Source organism: Lissotriton vulgaris, chromosome 11, assembly GCF_964263255.1.
Source record: "Lissotriton vulgaris chromosome 11, aLisVul1.2, whole genome shotgun sequence".
In the NCBI taxonomy this organism is placed as follows: Eukaryota; Metazoa; Chordata; class Amphibia; order Caudata; family Salamandridae; genus Lissotriton; species Lissotriton vulgaris.
Window position 1 is genome coordinate 176,570,896 of NC_141699.1, and position 18,302 is coordinate 176,589,197.

The 18,302-nt window shown below is 49.7% G+C and overlaps 1 protein-coding gene across 1 annotated transcript in view; it reads right to left on the minus strand.

Moving 5' to 3' along the window:
- The window catches only part of HECTD4 (HECT domain E3 ubiquitin protein ligase 4), a 2,691,195-nt gene that overhangs the window by 1,580,648 nt on the left and 1,092,245 nt on the right, over positions 1-18,302 (minus strand). The window contains exon 42 of the mRNA XM_086943079.1: positions 5,480-5,644. Coding sequence (XP_086799205.1) covers positions 5,480-5,644 — 165 coding nt within the window. The remainder of the gene's footprint in view (positions 1-5,479; positions 5,645-18,302) is intronic.

Consider the following 18,302-nt stretch of genomic DNA (forward strand, 5'->3'; position numbering starts at 1 on the left):
AGATCTAGAATCTTATTTTGGACCTCCGGTCTAAAGGCAGTAGCTCTTAACCAACCTTGGCGTCGTAGGATCGCCGCACCCCCATGGGAGCGAAAGGCTGTGGTCCCGATGTCCATCGCACAATGGATTACTTCAGCCAAAGTCCTCTCTCCATCCTGCAGAACTTTTTTCGCTTCCTGTCTGTGTTCCTCAGGAATGAGGTCTATGTATGGAGCCATATCACACCACATCTGCCTGTCGTATACAGCCGGAATGGCAAGGGCATTTGCCGCTGTAACGAGGAGAGCCGATGTAGGAGAGTAGGGTCTGCAATCCTATGATCACCCAGATTTTTTGCTTTTGTTTCACTGGTTTACGACTTTCTCTGGCTGTGGGCCTGCCAATCAGACCCACAGCCTGGCTGTTCTCTCTCTAAATTACAACATGTACCCTAGGTGCATTTACCAATTGGTACTGGGCCACCTTATCAGACCCTGTAACTCAGGGCATAGGTGTATCCAGGGCCTACCAGGGGCTGAAGCATGTATTATGCCACCCCTGGCTGGCCTCCTAAATTTGACACAACTGGCTGCATGACAGCTGGGGCAAAGTCGTGTAATCACCCTTTGCTGTAGATATAGTATACCTATATCTAACCCTAAAATGGATACACAGATTCCTATCAGTCACTCCTATGGCAGGCCTTAACAATCCTGAAGGCAGAGTGCTTGGAATCGTGTGAGATGGTGCTCTGGCATGAGCTGAGCCTGTCTGCAGCTTGCGGAATCAAGTCCTAAATAGCTGTTCCATGATATCGCATACCATATACTCTTAAGTGCATTATAATCCTCGCGGTTAAATGCTATCTTTGGTATTGCTTTATCAAAACATGTCGAGTAAGGTGTCATACGAATTGGAATACTAACCCCTCGCCAATTCTGGCGACGGGGTTAGCATTCCACCCTTCTAGAGGGACACGACATGTATGTAACTGTGAACCCCGGTTAAAGTTAAACGAAGCCTCAGCTCCACAAAATGGATGCTGCCACCACAGACACGAGTCTGACCCCCTGCAGCTGGGAGCCCTTCCAGCGAGGGGAGCCTGGACAAAGGGTTTCCTGTCAGGGGCGGTGCTAGCACCGTCCCAGACATGGTTTTGTGTATCCTGGGTAGGCAGGGCTTTACAGGAAGGTGACTGCTGAGTGGCACCCCGGTGCTCACTACGCATAGGCCGGTCAGAACCAGTTCCAGGGGCACACCAGCCCCTGGCCTGGGGAAAGTCCGGCATGGCAGAGGGGTGTAACCACCCCCCTCCTAGTCCCACCCATAGGCAGGACCTAGTCACCGGGTCAGCCCCCTTTTTTAGTATAAAGATAGGAGCGGGCCCCCTGTTCAAATTAGATCACCTTTGGAATCAAGACACGACTTTCTGCGAAAGACATCAAGATTTCCTTCTTCAAGATTCTCCCTTGTGGCTAAGGAGTAGTCACCCTGCATCAAGCGGGCACCATCCTAAGAACACTGCGGTCTGCTGCAAGTCCTTCTTCACGAATCCGACGACCCAGCTCGACGAGACCCGGCTTCCCTGGCACCTCTGACCTCTACTCACCTCTACAGCAAAGCTGAGAACTGTGAGTGCGACGAGACCTCGAGGGACCGACGATCGCCAAGACTGCACGACTTCTTTGCAACAAGCCCACCGTGTGCTCCACTGGTGAGTGCTTTGGGGTCCGAGAAGCCCCAACCCTGAGCAGCTCCAGCACCGAAGATCAGCCCTCCAGCATCTCCACGATCTGCGTGGGGCCCTTCTGCTTTTGCGTGCTCACCGCGCTGTGTGGCTACTAGCCGGCTGGCTTGTGGTCTTCTTCACGACGCCCGACGACATCACTGCTGCTGGTCTGGTTGCTCCAGACTGGCCCTTGCTTCCTTCTTCAAGAGAGGCACCCAGGACCCTCCTGGTCCACTCCAGACGCCATTTTGAGTCCACCGCGTGGGATTGAATTTGCCAAGGCTTTGTTGCCCAATCCTGGGTCCAGCGACGCCGACAGCTTCATCCATCGTGGGACAGCTCGCTCCTCCATCCTGGTCGCCGACAACGCCTCCTGGTCCGTGAGATCTGCGAGCACAGCGTCACCCACTCACCTAGTCGAGGTGACTACCATCTGGTGCCCTCCTGGTGCCACCTGACTACTGGCTAGTAGTCTCGAACTTGGTCCCCTCTGCTTTCAGGTGTCATCTTCCTTCGATCCAGGCTTGGATCCATCGAACTTTCTTCACTGGTCGCCTGCCAGCAACTTCTTTCTTCCAGGCTCCTGGTCCGTCTACGAGGATTCCCGACGTCTTTTGAGACCTATGCAGCTGCAGCCCCTGGGCTAGGTAACTTCGGCATTTCGGTGCCCCAGCATAGCCTCACTATCCAAGGGTCAGGATCCACTTTCGTTTTCCTCCTACCAGGTCGGGTTCGCCCGAGAACACTAACTTTGTCATTACTAGCTACCATAGACTTTGTCCCGCATCACGGGTGAGAGTGCACACTCTGCACCCGAGTCCCCTAGGCCTCCTAGAAGTAATCTGAAGATTCTATAGTCAAGTCCTAGCGATTCCTAAGCCTAATAGTACTGTACTTACCTGCTAGTAATTTCGCATTCCACTTTCAGAGTATATGGTTTTCCGTGCCCCTCGGGCATTTGTATATACTGTGCTAACTTAAGTATTTTCGTAAGAGTTTTGTTTTGTGCTTAGTACCCTGTCCTCATAAAGAGTACAGGGCTGTTGTGATTCTTAATAAATATCTTGTTTATTTTCATAACACTTGTGTGGTGTCCTTTCACTGGGTATTCAAGGGGTATATGTGTGGTAAACAGCTGGCTTAACACGCCCTCTCGAGTCTTTAGCCTTAGACTGCTCGTATCCATGCTACTAGGATAGCTGGTCTATAACGTTGACTTACAACCAATCATCAATAAGGGTTGCTGGACTGATACATAGTGTTCACTAGAATAGTGAGCACTGCATATCAGGCCACCTTCTCACAGCCGACATAGAGGAAAACCTTTTCCCTGCATTGTCCAAACGTCTTCCCTCCCTGTCTGGAGGTGCAGATATAGGTGCCGATGGATTCTTAGATTTTTGTTGCGCTGCCTGGAAAATTACTAAGTCCGGGTTAGGATGGCCTAGTAAACACGCTGGTGCTTCCGAAGGGGCCTTATATTTCTTTTCCAGTCTAGCGAGCACAGGTGTAAACGTCGCTGGTGTTTTCATCACCTTCAAGCCTTCTTCCCACACATGGTTGATGACTGGTATGGATCGAACCGACTTATGGTATGGCTCTTTAAAATCATAGAGGAAGCATTCCGTCCGAGTCGTAGCCATTGGAAGCTTAATCTCTTCGCAGCTCTTTCCATTAAATTATGGAATCCACCGATATCCACCGGTAGGGAATTCGCAGGTACTGGTGTGGGAGACGCTGGAGATGGGATTAGGTAGTCATCCCACTCCTTGTTGGGATCCGTTATTTCTCCCTCTTCCTGGTCATCATCGTCCGTGGTAACCGGATCCTGGTGATGTTGAACTTCAGGTGTTGGAGGCGTAATTTCCTGTAGTGACTCTCTGCTTCTGACTTGAGTAGCCGGGATGGAACGTGGGTGTGAAACGGGAATTTCCTGAGAGGCTATTGTCTGTGGAAATCTCTTTTTATAGTCTGCCAGCATAAACTGCAGAACCATCATCATGGAGGATGGCATAGCAACCATTTCCTCATGGTATACTTGTCGATACTGTAGCTGCGAGGGGTTCTGATACTCTGCATAACCCTCTTCGTAATCATCCTCCTGGCATTTCACATGTAGTTGCGATGGACTACTAGCATAACCAAAGGGTCCGTCATCCTCCTCCTCTTCTGACTCCTCCTCCTCCTCCAGTAGATGTGATTGAACCGGAGGCGTCATTTTGCTAGGGGAAGTGACTTCTGGCGGAATCTTCTTACGGACAAGTAGCTGTTTTTCTAGAGTTTCTCTTGTCAAAGAACCCGTCGATGAGATCGCAGTCGACACTACTGTTGACGATGTCGTCGTCGACAACAGGCGTAGAGCGCTCTCCGTCGTCGACGACATGGTCGTCGTCATCGCTGCCATCGTCGTCGATTTTACCGGCGTCGACGCCACCATCGACGCAGACACCGTCGACACCACAATAAGCAATCATGGTGACTTTGGCATTTTCTTAACCTCTATCTTCGTTGTCGACGACAATGGTTTCTTCGTCGACAATGTAAGTTTTTTAGATTTCTCCTCAGGAGGCTTAGAGGATAGCTTCCTGAAGGGCTCTTTGACCTGAGGAGGTGACTTTGATGGCTCAGAAGTACATTTCTTTGACACTTTCTCACAAGAAGTGTGTCCTTTACTCTCCTTTTCCTTTGCTTGAAGAGATTTTGAAGGACTACGCCCAGAAGACCCATGAGTGGTCTTTTTTAGGGCCTTCCCAGGACGTTCCTCTGAGGAGATTTTCTTCTCTTTTGAGATCTCCTAGATGTAGAGGAGGAGCCCTCATCACTGTCACTAGAGATAACCTCCTTTCTGGCCTTTAACTTCTGAAGCCATATCAAAAGGTGTCCCTCACGATCTCTAAGAGTCTTACTAGAGAAAGTGTGACATACCTTGCAGTCCTTGGCCTGGTGAGCAGGGTATAGACAGTAAATGCAGTCTTCATGAGGGTCATCAGTGTAGAGCCTCTTCTTTGAGCAGGTAGCAAAGGCTCTAAATAGACCATTCTTTTCCAGACATTCTAAAAAAAATGTACTTAAAGACAGTCCAAAGTATTATCAAATCCAACTGAAGATGAAAGAACAAAGTTCCTCAAAAAGGCTGAAAAGACAGAGTTTGAGCAGAGCTCAAAGGAGACTCTCTAGCACAACGTGTCGTAGAAAACCTGAAGGGCAAAAGGTTCTCTGAGGAGTGTTCTAGAGGGTGAGGAGATATGATTGGTCTAGAGACAAGTTTGGTCTCTTTTACATAACGAAGGTTATGGGTTGCAAAAGGGAAATGGGCCTAGGCCTCTTTTCAGTTTGCTATACAACTAAGTATTGCTTTTTTATATACCGGAGACTCTCGTCTCGACGACGGGGAATGATTCAGGCATGGGAATCTGTGAAAGCTCCAATACTGGAGTAAGTATTTATTGCAGTGCAGTTGATCAGACGGGAGGACACATCTGTCCCAGTTTGCATCGGCCAGGGGTGGAGGTAGTGTTCAGATAGCTGGTACAGGTTCTCATATGCTACCAATACCGAAGACAGTTTCCAGACACCATTGCACAGTAAGCTTCTATTACTTGTCTTTCATCCAGATCACCTGCAACTTAGATGGCACTTGAAAAAGCTTGCAATCCATTTTTTCTTATTCTTCCAAGCACTTGTTCAACATCATGAATCATATCAGTCAACATTACTGTTGCAGAGGTCAATTTGAATATAAACTCATATAGACTTAAAATTCAATCTTACCTCTGATCTAGGGACACATAACCTGAATAATGGAATTGTCAATGTGTCTGATGCTTTCGATGTCTTTCTGAAGTCTGAAGATGGAAATCTGACAGTTGCAATGCCTTCTTGTTCATTAATAGATGTTACCACTCCAATACTCCCAGCAACTCCCTTGCCTAAGACCTAGCAAAGAAATAATATAAAACATCATCACATATAAAAATCAGTCCAATTTGTGACAGCACAAAAGCGAAGGCTACCAGTACACCATGCATACCAGATCTTACGGCCAAATGTTTTCATAGCACTTTTTTATTGTGAACTTATTGAAAAAAGCTTTCTTTTAGCCAAAATTATTAAATGTATTCCCGCCCACCTTAAAATAAATACAAGTAGGACATAGTAATTACTTGAGTCACTTAGATTAACAATATTTAACCTGCTCAAATTTAATGACCTGTTGAGATGGCCAAATGAATAAGCTACTTAACTTGCTTTTTCTGGTAAAGAAGCTACTTACCTTGAGTAATGCCTTTTCTGGTAAAGACTATAACCACAGATTCCAAGTTCTGAATTTCCTGTGGAGCCAGACTGGATCTGGACACTTATGCATGGAAATCTCCTCGCAAGCCAACAGGTGGAGTCTTTCTGCTTTTTGCCACTCCATCCCATGCGGATGTGACATTGGGACCAGTATATTTTACACCACTTGCTCGCACTGGCGTCAGTTTCTCTCTGAACGTCTTTCTTGTAAACAGACGTGAAAGCCCATAAAAACAAATGTGAAACACGGAGTAGAAATGTTTTGGTTTAAGACGGCATCTCATTAAAATTTGACTGGATAAGACCATTCCACAGAACAGGGAGAGGGTGGGCAGCTGAGGAATCTGTGGTTAGATAGTTTCTGTACCAGAAAATTTGTTACCAAAGATAAGTAAATTTTTCATCTAATGGGCACTTCTAACTGCAGATTCCTTTTGAACACAAACCAAAGCAGTACCTACAAGGTTGTTCATCTGTGGAATGACTCAGACCAGGAAATTCTGCAGGACAGATCAGATGAAATACCTGTCCCGCTGGATCTGGCTGTATACGCGGTAATGTTTAGCATACAGAGGGACAGCCACTGTAGCAGCTTGGCAGATGTCCAAGACTAGCGCACCATGAGCTAGCGTCATGGAAACAGCTCTTACCCTTGTGCAGTGAGCACACAACTATTCTGGTGGCTGCTTTCTGGTGAGCCCATACCAAACATCTAGAGATGCTACTTTTCTATACAGCTCTGCTACTCTTTGGCCCAGAAAAAAAACAACTAACAGTAAGTAATCATGCTGAAATTCCTTGCTCCTGTCAATGTAAAAACATAAGGGCCCTCGTAGAATTGGGGAGATGTAGCCATTCCTCGTCCGTTGATGCATGAGATTGGTCATAAAATGTTGACAATGTGATGGAGTGCACTATATGAAAGGGCTGAGTACTTTGGGTAGAAATGCGGCTTTTGTTTGAAGAACTCATTTGTCCAGGAACAATTAGACAAATGATGGAACAGGAGACAAAATCTGAAGTTCAGCCACTCACCTGGCAGATGTTATGTCGATGGGTAACACTGTTTTAAGCGTAAGGCATAAAGGAAAACCGTGCATAGGCTCAAAAGGCAACAATACCAGATAGGCCAAGACAAGATTTAGGTCTCAATGCAGCACTATAAAAGGAGTAGGTGAGAACATAGGGGTCAGCCCTCTCAAAAAATGCATCACAACAGGTGATCTGAATAGGGATAGCCGATCTGGTAAAAAGGCCGAAAGGGCCGATATGTAATCATTAACTTTGGCCACAGCAAGGCTGTGGTTGGCCAATGATAAACACAATAACAATATATCAGATAGAAGCTTGTAAGGGTGATGACAAGAAGAGCACCAAGCAGCAAACTCCTCCTTGTATTCTACACAGCCAGACTTTATTGAAGAGCACCCAACTGCCAGAATAACTCCAACCACCTCAGTAGTAACGCTGAATGTCATCAACGGTCACCGCTCATTCTCCACGTATGGAGGCATAGATTATGCAACAGGATCTGGCGGAAAACTCACCCTTTCTGCTGCGACAGGAGGTTCTCCAGAGGGGGCAGCGAGATCGGAGGCCAAATGCTCAAGGCCAGAAGCAGCTCAAGGCCAGGGTACAACACTAGGATGATTTGGGTCTGGTATTCCTTCATCTGTTTCAGTACTTTGGGTAGGAGATGTAGTGTTGTATGTTGATTTAGATTCCATATGCATTTCCCGATTCATGCCCTTATATAGGTACATTTCACATTGCCCTTATATAGGCATTGATATCCAGTCCTTATTTAGGCATAGTCCATGCTACCCAAATACAGGCATGGCTACTTCCATCCGTTCATCTACGTCACAACGAGTTCTTGGAAAAACAGACTCTTAAGCCGTTAGGGACTTCCCCTTGCTTGGACATTGATTTCTCCAAGAACTCATTTATTATGCATGAACATCTATTCCTTAGGGGTTCATTCATGACGTTCATATGCCCGACTTTACGTCAATACTGGCATTTGCTAAACACCTTCAAGGTATAGATTTTGCTGTGGCAAAGCACGGTGTGGTTCGGTGCAGTTCGACTACCTACTTGCACGACGCAGCTCGCCACAGCAAGACCAGAAGGAAGCCAACTCTCCAGCTGACGCACTGACAAGACGCTGTGATCCTCCTACCAAGAATCCAGCCCCAGTGTTTCTGACTCCCCTTGCGCGGTGTTGGGAAATCGAGTCTCAAGAAAAAGATACCAACCTCTCTCATTCTAAGTTATGGAGCGGATTAGCACCTAGAGAAACCTTTTGCAAATTCTTGGCAAAACTAAACTATAGCTAAAACAGCACATACATCTTCCTTCATAGTAGACCTAGGTTAGGTACACTGGGGTAGGCGTATTTTAGAAGCACCAGTTGAGTATTTTAGCCTCTGTTATTTATGTATGTATTTTTATGTATGTCATAGCAACAGACAATGCTATTACAGTATTATTTTATATTACTGTCTACGCTGTACGCATTATATTTCGCATTCGGTCTAATGATTGTAGCAGTTCATATCTCTTGCATGAGAAATAAGACTGTTCAATAAACCCTTTTATTGAAACGCCCGTCTCACTATTTCTATGCAATTCTGTAGAAACGAAGCATGCACGATTGACTGAGTGAAATAGTCATCGATTGTTTCCACGACTCTGAAGATATTGTTCCGGTTCTACAGGAAAACAAAGTTGTCATGTTTATGTGGTTTTCAGAGACTAATCCCTTCTTGTTTATTCGAGAAAGTTTCTAGTGACCTCTGAGTTAGCTGGCAGTCACACAATTAAGTTTAATATACTCAATAGAGACATACTGACTTCAGTTCTATGTCAAGTCTATAGTGTATATTATTCCAATGCGCAGATCCTATTGGGAATATAGGAACTACACTACAGTAGGGGAAGGGGTGGACAGAATATGTACAGGAGTACTGTGCCCTAATACAGGCAGAATGCATCTCTGAAGGGAGCACTGCCTTGGGAACTCCAAGGCACAAAAGCTTTGACACTGTGCCTTCTCTGCAGTGGAAAAAAAATCGAACCAGGTTTCTCCCCGGTGCTGGGAGATGTCAAGTGTCCCTCAGAGAATAACTGCTATCCATGATCCACTAGAAAATGTCAGCTGAGTTTGTCCACCCCAGCATTTACAGATCCTGCCAGGTGCTTTGCAATCATGAAGATGCCCTCAACATTCAGCAACTTCTAGAGAAGCAGGGCCTCCTAGCACAGGACGTCCGAGCCTACACCACCCTGTTTATTGCAATACTAAATGGTGGTTGTGCTGTCCCTAAGAAACAGCATTCATTACCCCTGATGGTTGGGATGAATGCCTTCATTGCCAAGCAGATCGCTAGATACTCCAGCAAGTTGATGTGGAGGCGAGTCTCCACTGAAGATCCGAGTCCTCTGTTCGCCATCTTTCTCAGATAACTTCCCAACACACGAACGATGCATTCTTCACAACCGTTAGGTCAAGGTACGGTAGGCAGCAGAGGGGTTTGTCCTTGTTCCAGCTGAAGTCAAGTTGCCACCTCAGCAGGTCAGAGGCAGTCTTCTCAGACACATAGATTGAATCAGACAAATGTCCTTGGTACTGAGCCCACTGAAACTTTAGATTCCACTGCCGGGCCCACATTTGCCACCTGGTGTGTCCCACAAGCAGGATGCAGGAGGCCAAGAGGAGCACTTCGGTGCATGATGACATGCTCGTCAGCAGTACCGCAGTGGGTCGAAAGGTGGTGTCGGTCGGCGGCGTTGTGGTCGCCGGGATGACATTCCAGTAGCTACTTAGACACTGCCTTCGTGCGCGGACGTCAGCTCTGTACACAACTTTCCATGCCAGAAGAACAGAGCCATGCAAGACACTGACCACTGGTGCACAAATAGGGCCCTGGAAGGAAATCCTTAATCCTAGAAGTCAGTTCGCTGAACAGGGAGGATGGGTGGGGCGGTAAGGAATCTAGAACTAACCAATGTTTCTTACAGATATATTGTTACCGAAGGTAAGTAACTTGTTCATCTGAAAGAAACAGTTAGTTATGGAATCCTTACCTTAGAATTGATACCCCAGCAATACCAATCCTGGAGGTTGGTCTGCGAACCAAGTTCAGACCAGAAATTCCTGGAAAAAAGAACGGCCAAAAAAGCCAACTCTCCGAACTTGGATGTCCAGGGAGTAGTGTCTAGTGAACATGTGAACACCTGAAAGCCTTGATAAATTGGCTCATCAAGTGAAGTCGGGGTCCCCAGCGGATCCGCTTTGCCCAGCTGTGTTCAAAGACTTAGCGGTACATGACACCTCACCGCTATCCTCTCTGATCAACACGTCGCTTACATCCGGCGTAGTCCCACTGAAGTGGAAACGAGCCATGGTTCGTCCTATTCTTAAGAAACCTAACTTGGATGGTAGTAAGCCCGAGAGTTATCGGCCAATCTCACTCCTACCGTGGCCTGCTAAGGTGACTGAGGCGCATGTCAACGCGGTCCTCTCGGAACATCTACTCCATGCTGACGTCCTCGATGTGACGCAGAATGGATTTAGGGCTGGTCACAGCACGGAGACGGCTCTGCTGTATATGGTGGAGCATCTTCGCTCCGTGCTCGATGCGGGGCAAACGGCGGCGCTGGTGCTATTAGACCTGAGCGCCGCCTTTGATACCGTATCGCACCCGATCCTTCTGCGTCGCTTAGAGGAGGTTGGTGTCACCGGCATTGCTCTCCAATGGTTCCGGTCCTTTTTAGCCAATCGAGCCTTTAGCGTGCCCGTCCCGCCTTACCAGTCCAAATACCATCCGCTGGACCTGGGGGTTCCCCAAGGCTCCTCGCTGAGTCCTACGTTGTTCAATCTATACGTAAGGCCGCTAGCTGAGGTTGTCAGGCAATGGGGTATGACAATGGTGTCATACGCCGATGACACCCAGCTAGCGGTTACGATCAGCGGGGATGCTGATGTCGATGCCCCCAGGTTCCAACAAGGACTGCGGGCGGTCGCCGGCTGGATGACGTCCAACTGTCTCCAGCTGAACGCTAGTAAGACCGAGGTCATGATTTTTGGCAAACAACCGGAACTTTGGGGAGAGAGAGGTGGCCAGGGGATTTGGGTCCTACTCCCATCCCAGTTGCCGAGCTTAAAAACCTCGGGGTCTGGCTGGACCCTTCCCTTACGTTTGCCTGTCATACCAAACGTACGGCGGCCTGTTGCTTTGGCATCCTGCGCGGGCTCCGGACAGTGCTCAAGTTCTTTGATGCCCCCACTAGGCAACTCATGATCCAAGCCACTGTCATCTCTAGGCTGGACTATGCGAGTTCCCTATTGGTAGGCCTGAACCAGGCAGAGATTGGGCGTCTGCAACGGATCCAGAATGCCGCAGCAAGATCGGTGGTAGGACTACCTAGATCGTGCCCCACCTCTAGTACTCTGTGTTCACTGCACTGGCTCCCGGTGGCCCAGCGGATCCAGTTTAAGGTCCTCTGTGTCGCCTATAAAATTCTGAAGAGGTCCCCAGCTATGATTCTCGCTACACTCCTGGCCCACTACACTCCAGCCCGAGCTTTAAGATCTGCTGATTTAGAACTGGCTGTTGTCCCGCGCTTCAAACGGAGCAGGGCCGGCGGGCGTTCCTTTCAAGTTCGTGCGGCGGTTCTTTGGAACTCCCTTCCCCCGGCAATCCGTGCCCTTAGGGACTTGCTCTCCTTTCGCCGTGCGGTGAAAACCTTTTTATTCCCTTAGTTTAAATTTGTCTGACTTATTGTTTTGTTGTGTTGTGCAGCTGCCTTGTCGGGCGCCAGGACGCTCCTTTGCTGGAGCATCTGTGCGCCTAATAAAAACGCATAACATAACATAACATGTGCAGCGATGCCCACGTAGCTGCCTGACAAATGTAATTGAGGGAGACTCCACATCCCAAAGCAGTGGTATCTGCTGTCGCCCTGGTAGAATGGGCGCGTAGCCCTACTGGAGGCTCCTTCTTTGCCAAGAAATAGCAAGCCTTGATGCACAAAACGATCCATCTAGAGATGGTCAGTTTGTGCATGGCCCGACCTTTTTAGGCACCCATGTAGCCAACAAAGAGCTGGTCATCCACCGGGAATTGCTTTGAGCGATCCAAATAAAATGAAAGTGCACGTTTTGGCTGCAGACAGCCTCTTCCGCTTTGGAAGAATGCGGAGGCGGAAAGAAGGTGGTCAAAGTGATGGTCTGTCCGGTAACCACTTTGGGAAGGAAGAATGGACGAGTTCTAAGGACAACCTTGCCCCGATGGGCAGTCAGAAAAGGAGGCTTTGAAGAAAGAGCTTGGAGCTCACTCACCCTGCGTGCAAAGGTGATGGCCACCAGAAAGGCAGTTTTTAAAGTCAGAAGCCTGAGAGGGTCAGTTATGTAGCAGCTCAAAGCGAGCGCACATAAGACACGTAGGAACCAAGTTCAAGTCCCACTGGGGCATTATGAAGGGAACAGGAGGAAAAAGAGGAGTAATGCCCTTACGGAAGCAATTTACAACAGGGGACTTGAAAAGAGAAGGCTGATCAGGAAGCCTAAGAAAGGCTGAAATGGCTGAGAGGTAACCCTTTATAGTGCCCAGAGCAGAGCCCTGCTGGGCCAAAGAAAGGAGGAACAAGAGAACCTCAGAAAGAGGGGCAGAAAAAGGATCCACGACCTTTGCTGCGCACCATGCCACAAATTTGTTCCATCTACAAACATATACCGTCTTAATGGAGGAACGCCTGGCTGCCAAGATAACATTACGGACTTCGGGAGGCAGGTCAAACAATGTCAACTGCCGGGGCTCAATCTCCATGCAAGGAGGTGGAGGCTGGACAGGTTCGGGTGGAGGACCGCCCCCTGCTCCTGCAATAGAAGATCCTCCCGAAGAGGCAGTCATAGCAGCTCGGGATACCAGACTCTTCGAGAACAATCCGGAGCCAAAAGAATGACTTGGGACCGGTCGCACCGGATCATCTTCAGCACTCTGGGCAGAAGTGGTATAGGCGGAAAGGTGTAGAGAAGACCACAACTCCACTCGCGACGAAAAGCGTCACAGAGAGAGTGCTGCCTTGGAAATTACAACGTGCAGAATTGCTGACAATGCGCATTCTCTTCGGTGGCGAATAGATCTAACCAAGGCTCTCCCCACTGTTGAAAGAGTCCTTACAGGACCTCCCAGTGAAGACGCCATTCATGATCCATCATCCACCTGCGGCTGAGTTTGTCCGCTCTGGCATTCAGGTAACCTGCCAGGTGTTGAACCATCAGGGATATACTCTGATGTTCCAGTCATGGCCAGAGGCGGAAAGCCTCTTGTCATATTGTCCAAGACCCCACCATGCCTTGTTTGTTGCAGTACCACATGATGATGGTGTTGTCCGTGAACACCTGCACTACTCTTCCCTGGACAGAGGGAAGGAATGTTTAGAGTGCAAGATCACCCTAAGCCCCAGAAGGTTGATGTTGACGCCAGAGACCAGATTGGGGAACCTGAGGGGCCTCAGGGAAAGGCCAGCGGCGAGCCACGGAAAAGAGGGTTCAAGGATTTAGGCTGTGGGGACGGCGAGGAGCCCTCCCTGTAAGATGCTGGTGAAAAGGCAGTAAAACGGCACCCAGTCTCCCGGGAGGAACTCACCAACAGATGACAGACCTCTGGGGAAGAATGGACCTCAGGAGACTAATCAAGAACCCGACGCTGGCGCGGCTCCGTTGAGTCAGCCATCGACGCCTAATCGACGTCCATAGGCGCCGGAGTGGGCATTCGTGGCGCCGGGTCGACTTATGCCACCACGTGCTCTCCGGGAGAATGGGAAGGGGTCGACGCTGGAACAGCGAAGGAGCGGCGCCGAAAAGGCGCCGGCTCGGCCTTAGATAGGGCATCCGCCCCCGTCGAGGACCAAGAGGGACTCGAGAAAGCACCCCAGATCCCGGTCTCCACGCGCGACTCCATCGGAGCCGCGGAGGAAGGCTGTCGGCGCCGTAACGACGCCGGTTCGACCTCTGGCGAGGCTGCCGCCTGCTCTGAGGACCGAGGGGGACTCGGAGGGAAGCCCGGAGTCCACAGGGAGCCCCGTAGGGATTTGCGGCGAGGCAGGGACGCCAGGCAGTGAAGAGGGGAGCCCTGAAGGACCAAACCTCGACGACACCACCCTCCTACAACCTGAAGCCGAAACCTTCGGCGCCAGAGCCGCAGGCGACTCCGCAGAAGTCCCTGCGCAAGGCAAGGGATCCGCGGATGTCTCAGGAGGCGGAAGAAGGGCCAAAAAAGCTTACAGTGACGCAGAGTAGGATGTCATTTAGGCCCTAGTCGCCTCCGCCGGAAAACGGAGGGTAGGAAGGCGACAGGCAGGGGCGCATGTCCCTGGAGGGAAGCTGGTGCCCACTGTAGAAGGAGGACAGGGCCTCGGAGACAAACTGAAGGACCTACCAGCCGGTGAGCCACGCCCCTGGGGCCGTGGCGAGAGATGATGTCACAGACGAAACTGGCGCCTCCTCGCCTCCGAGGTAGGGGACAGACGCTGGGATGACCTGGACAAGCGCGCCGACAGCAACTCTATCTGGCGCTCCCACCGCGATTTAGGCTGAAGGTGCTGGCAGGCGTCGCAGCTCTCCGAGTTGTGGTGCTCAACTAGGCACCACATGCAAATCGGGTTAGTGTCCTTCGCCGACATGGGACGTGCACAGGAGGTACACGTCATGAAGCCCTAAGGCATTTGCACACTGTTCCACTAATGCCAAGCATGAAAAAGAAGAGAAGGCCTGAAAACAGGCCAGGACAAAGTCCGGATTGGCGTTGCACATGGAAAAGAAAAAAAAGTGACGTAGGCGCGCAAGCATGGGACTTATGTATCCTCGCTGATGTCCCGGACGCAGACGACGTCAGGGCGGAGTCACATGGTGCCGTCCACCCAACGCACAGGGATGCTGTGTCAGAAAAGTTTTCCGGAACCAATCTCACGCCTGAAGATAATCCTACGTTAAGTAATCTGAGGCTAGTAGTCTCTATCAGATTGGTCAGCTAGAGGATCTCCAGACCCCTCTCAGTCCTCCTCACCCTCATCTGGCTGCCAATCTGCCAGTCTAAAAGAGCTAGGGTATAACAAGGGCACCAAAGTATGCGTCAGCGCCGGATCCGGTGTCGGTCGATGCCGGTCTGGCTCCGTGTCTACTTCAAGGTGGAGGCCGGGGTCGACGTCCACTAGGGACACAGCCGACACCGGCTGTGGATGTGGTGCCGATAGAATCGGCGCCAGGGGAGGTATCACAAGGTCAATTAGCGCCGATCCGGATCCAGGCCTGGATAAAAGGGGACCCTGTGGTGCCGAAGCTAAAACCGCCAGCATCGAAGGCCCAAGGTCCCCAGCCGAGTCTACGGGGCCCGAAGGCGCGCCAGCAAGATTCGGGATGCCCAAAGATGGCATGCATCGCTACGTAAAACTGACGAAGCTGGACAGGGGTCGCTCCGGGTCCCAGGAAGGGAGGGAAAGCCGGAGTCGACCCTTCAGGCTCCGCACGAAGAGCTGCGGGATGGGCACCACCAGCATCCTTCAACACGTCGGCCGACGACGGGGAGAAGTCGGAGAGCGACTATGCTTCTTCAACTTCTTCTTGAGCTTTGACTTACCTGACCCCGAGTGCGAAGACTTGGAAGAAGAATGATGATGGTGGCTCGGCGACCGTTCCCTCGACCTCCCACGCAATCGGGACCTCGAACAGCACGGAGTCGACTGCCGGGCCTCGAGAAGCTTTCGGGACTGCTCCCACAAAGTCTTTGGGTTCATGGTCTGGCAGTCGGAGCACGACTTATGGTCGTAGTCGCGCCCCTGGCAAAACAGGCACACACGGTGCGGATCCATCACCGACATCAGTCGGCTACAGGAACTGCAAGCCTTGAAGCCGGGCATCCCTGACGTGCACCAGGAGTCAAAAACTCAAAAACGGTGTCGACAAAATTCGGCAAAAAAGTAAGTCAAAAAGTGACTGGAGGTACCGCTCTCTCCGGATCTACGCTGGTTGGCACCCAATAAGTAACCAACGCTACTTTTCTTTCAGCGTGGTTGCAGTGTAAACTTGGTAGGAATGTTATGTGACAACACCTCCGAGTCCGACTCCGAGGTGCAGGATGATGGTGATGGGCCTACTAAAAAGGAATGAGACTGACAAAAGTAGGCATGAAATGGGTGCATGCCACAGTCCCTACATAGGATTACTGGAACTGTGCTTTTACCTCACTTTATTTGAGGACCTCATTTGCTGGTTGCTACTCGGTGGTTTCAAATCCTGTCTTCTGCTTTTACTTTTTTAAACTATATTGTTGGACCGCGCCGTTAGTCAAGCGAAATCGGCACAAGTTATCTTGACTGGTAAACTTACTGACAATCTCGGAGGTGCATAATTTCATGTCAGATTGTGCCTTGTGATGTTATGTTTAATCATTTATGTATTTTGTGGTTTTGTTAGGTGTGATGAACCTGCACTGCAGGTGCTGGGCGGTTGCTCTCCCTGTATCTTGAGGAGCAAGTCCGGTCAGGGCTTTACGGTGCTGAAGTGGGCTTGTCCAGCAACAAACTGATAGAAGAGGAAAGTACAGAGGAAAAGCAAGATGCCAAAATGTTTAAAGCCTCCAAAAATATGTGCTAAACGTGTTTCATGATAAGAGCACACCCGCCCTGGAATGGCACTGTCCAGCTGACAGGCTGCTGTAGAAATGGTTGTTTGGGGAAGAAGCACAACTGGTTAAACTGGGTTATTTGAAGTCAAAAGTGATCCGTGCTGTGAGGGGGCCCAGACCCTACGATCAGCAGCTGAATAGTTAGGACAGGGTTGTCTAGAGGGCAATATTTATTATTGATCTGTTTGGGAGTTTTACAGATTACTGCGCGTCTCCTTTCTGGGTACTTCAGGGCTCCAAGAACATTGAAGATAAAGTCAGCTCTCTCATAGTCAGTTGAGGTATAACCGGACGGTGGACCTACTGCCCCCCTGGACTTGCCATTCACTGCAGGGGCCTGTGTTGAAACTCATGGTCTCTATTTGTCCTGTCAGCCTTTCATCTTTCCGAGGAGATGGGGCCAAAGGGCCTGAGCTGCCTTGATTGGAACTGGGGGAACCAGGGTTGAGTCCGGGGGTGGCTCATTTTGTGATTCTGGACAATCACTTAATCTTCCCTGCCTAAAAAAACAGACCTCGTGGAATGTGATCAGGTACCTGCGTACATCGCTCTAATGCCCTTTACAAGTTCACTTCTCACTATGTGACAACTGAAAAAAGATCAAAAGAAATCATGTATCATTGAGTTTGGGTATCAATAAACATCCAATGCCTGCCAGTAGCGCGAAGAGGCTTTCTCTAGGGCGAACATGTGAGCTACAAATGCACATTTAATGGTAAGTTAGAATCTGATTGTCGAGGTACCTATCTTCTCCAATGTTGTGCTGTTTTTACCCATTTTCTGCGTGAAACCCAGGTGTAGGTGCATTTGAAGCTCAGTTCTAATTGTGTTCTGACTCAGCATAGATGCCTTGAAGGCTGAGCTGCTGCATCAATGTGCTGCTGGTTCAAGGGTCACCAGTGCAAATTAACTGGTTTGTTTGCACATTTGTGAGAACCAGGGATTACACACACAATACACAAATTGGGCAGTGAGCAGGGTGGGGGGCATTAAAGATATTTTTTCAAACTCCAGCCTGACACACCCAAGAATTGGATGGGGATATTACATCTGGCTTTTAGCAGTGCCAGTTGAGGATGTGGGTGGAGCCAATAGAGGAAGTGGGTGGAGCTAGGAAAAGTGGGTGTGGCCTCTGACAAACATTTGAGCAGCTGGACTTCATATTTTACAATTAAGCACTGCTCAGGTGTGGTGTGATGTGGCTGCGGCGAGGGATGTCTAGGATCAAGCGTGCAGAGGCCTTCTGTATGCGTTGAAGTCGTTTCAGGAGTTTGGCCGAGGCTCCTGCGTAGAGGGCGTTTCAGTAGTCCAACCTGCTGCTGACGAGGGCCTGGGTGACCGTTCTTGTTTCAGTGGGGATCTACCTGTAGATCTTGCAGAGCATGTAGAGGGTGTTGAAGCAGGAGGACGAGACGGCGTTGACTTGCTTGGTCATGGAGAGTGTTGAGTCGAGGATGAAACCCAGGTTGCGTGTGTGGTCGGTGGGTGTAGGTGCTCCTACTAGTGCAGATGGCCACCGGGAGTCGTCCCAGGCCGAGGGGGTGGAGCCGAGGATGAGGACTTCCATCTTGTCTGAGTTCAGTTTCAGATGGCCGTTCTTCATCCAA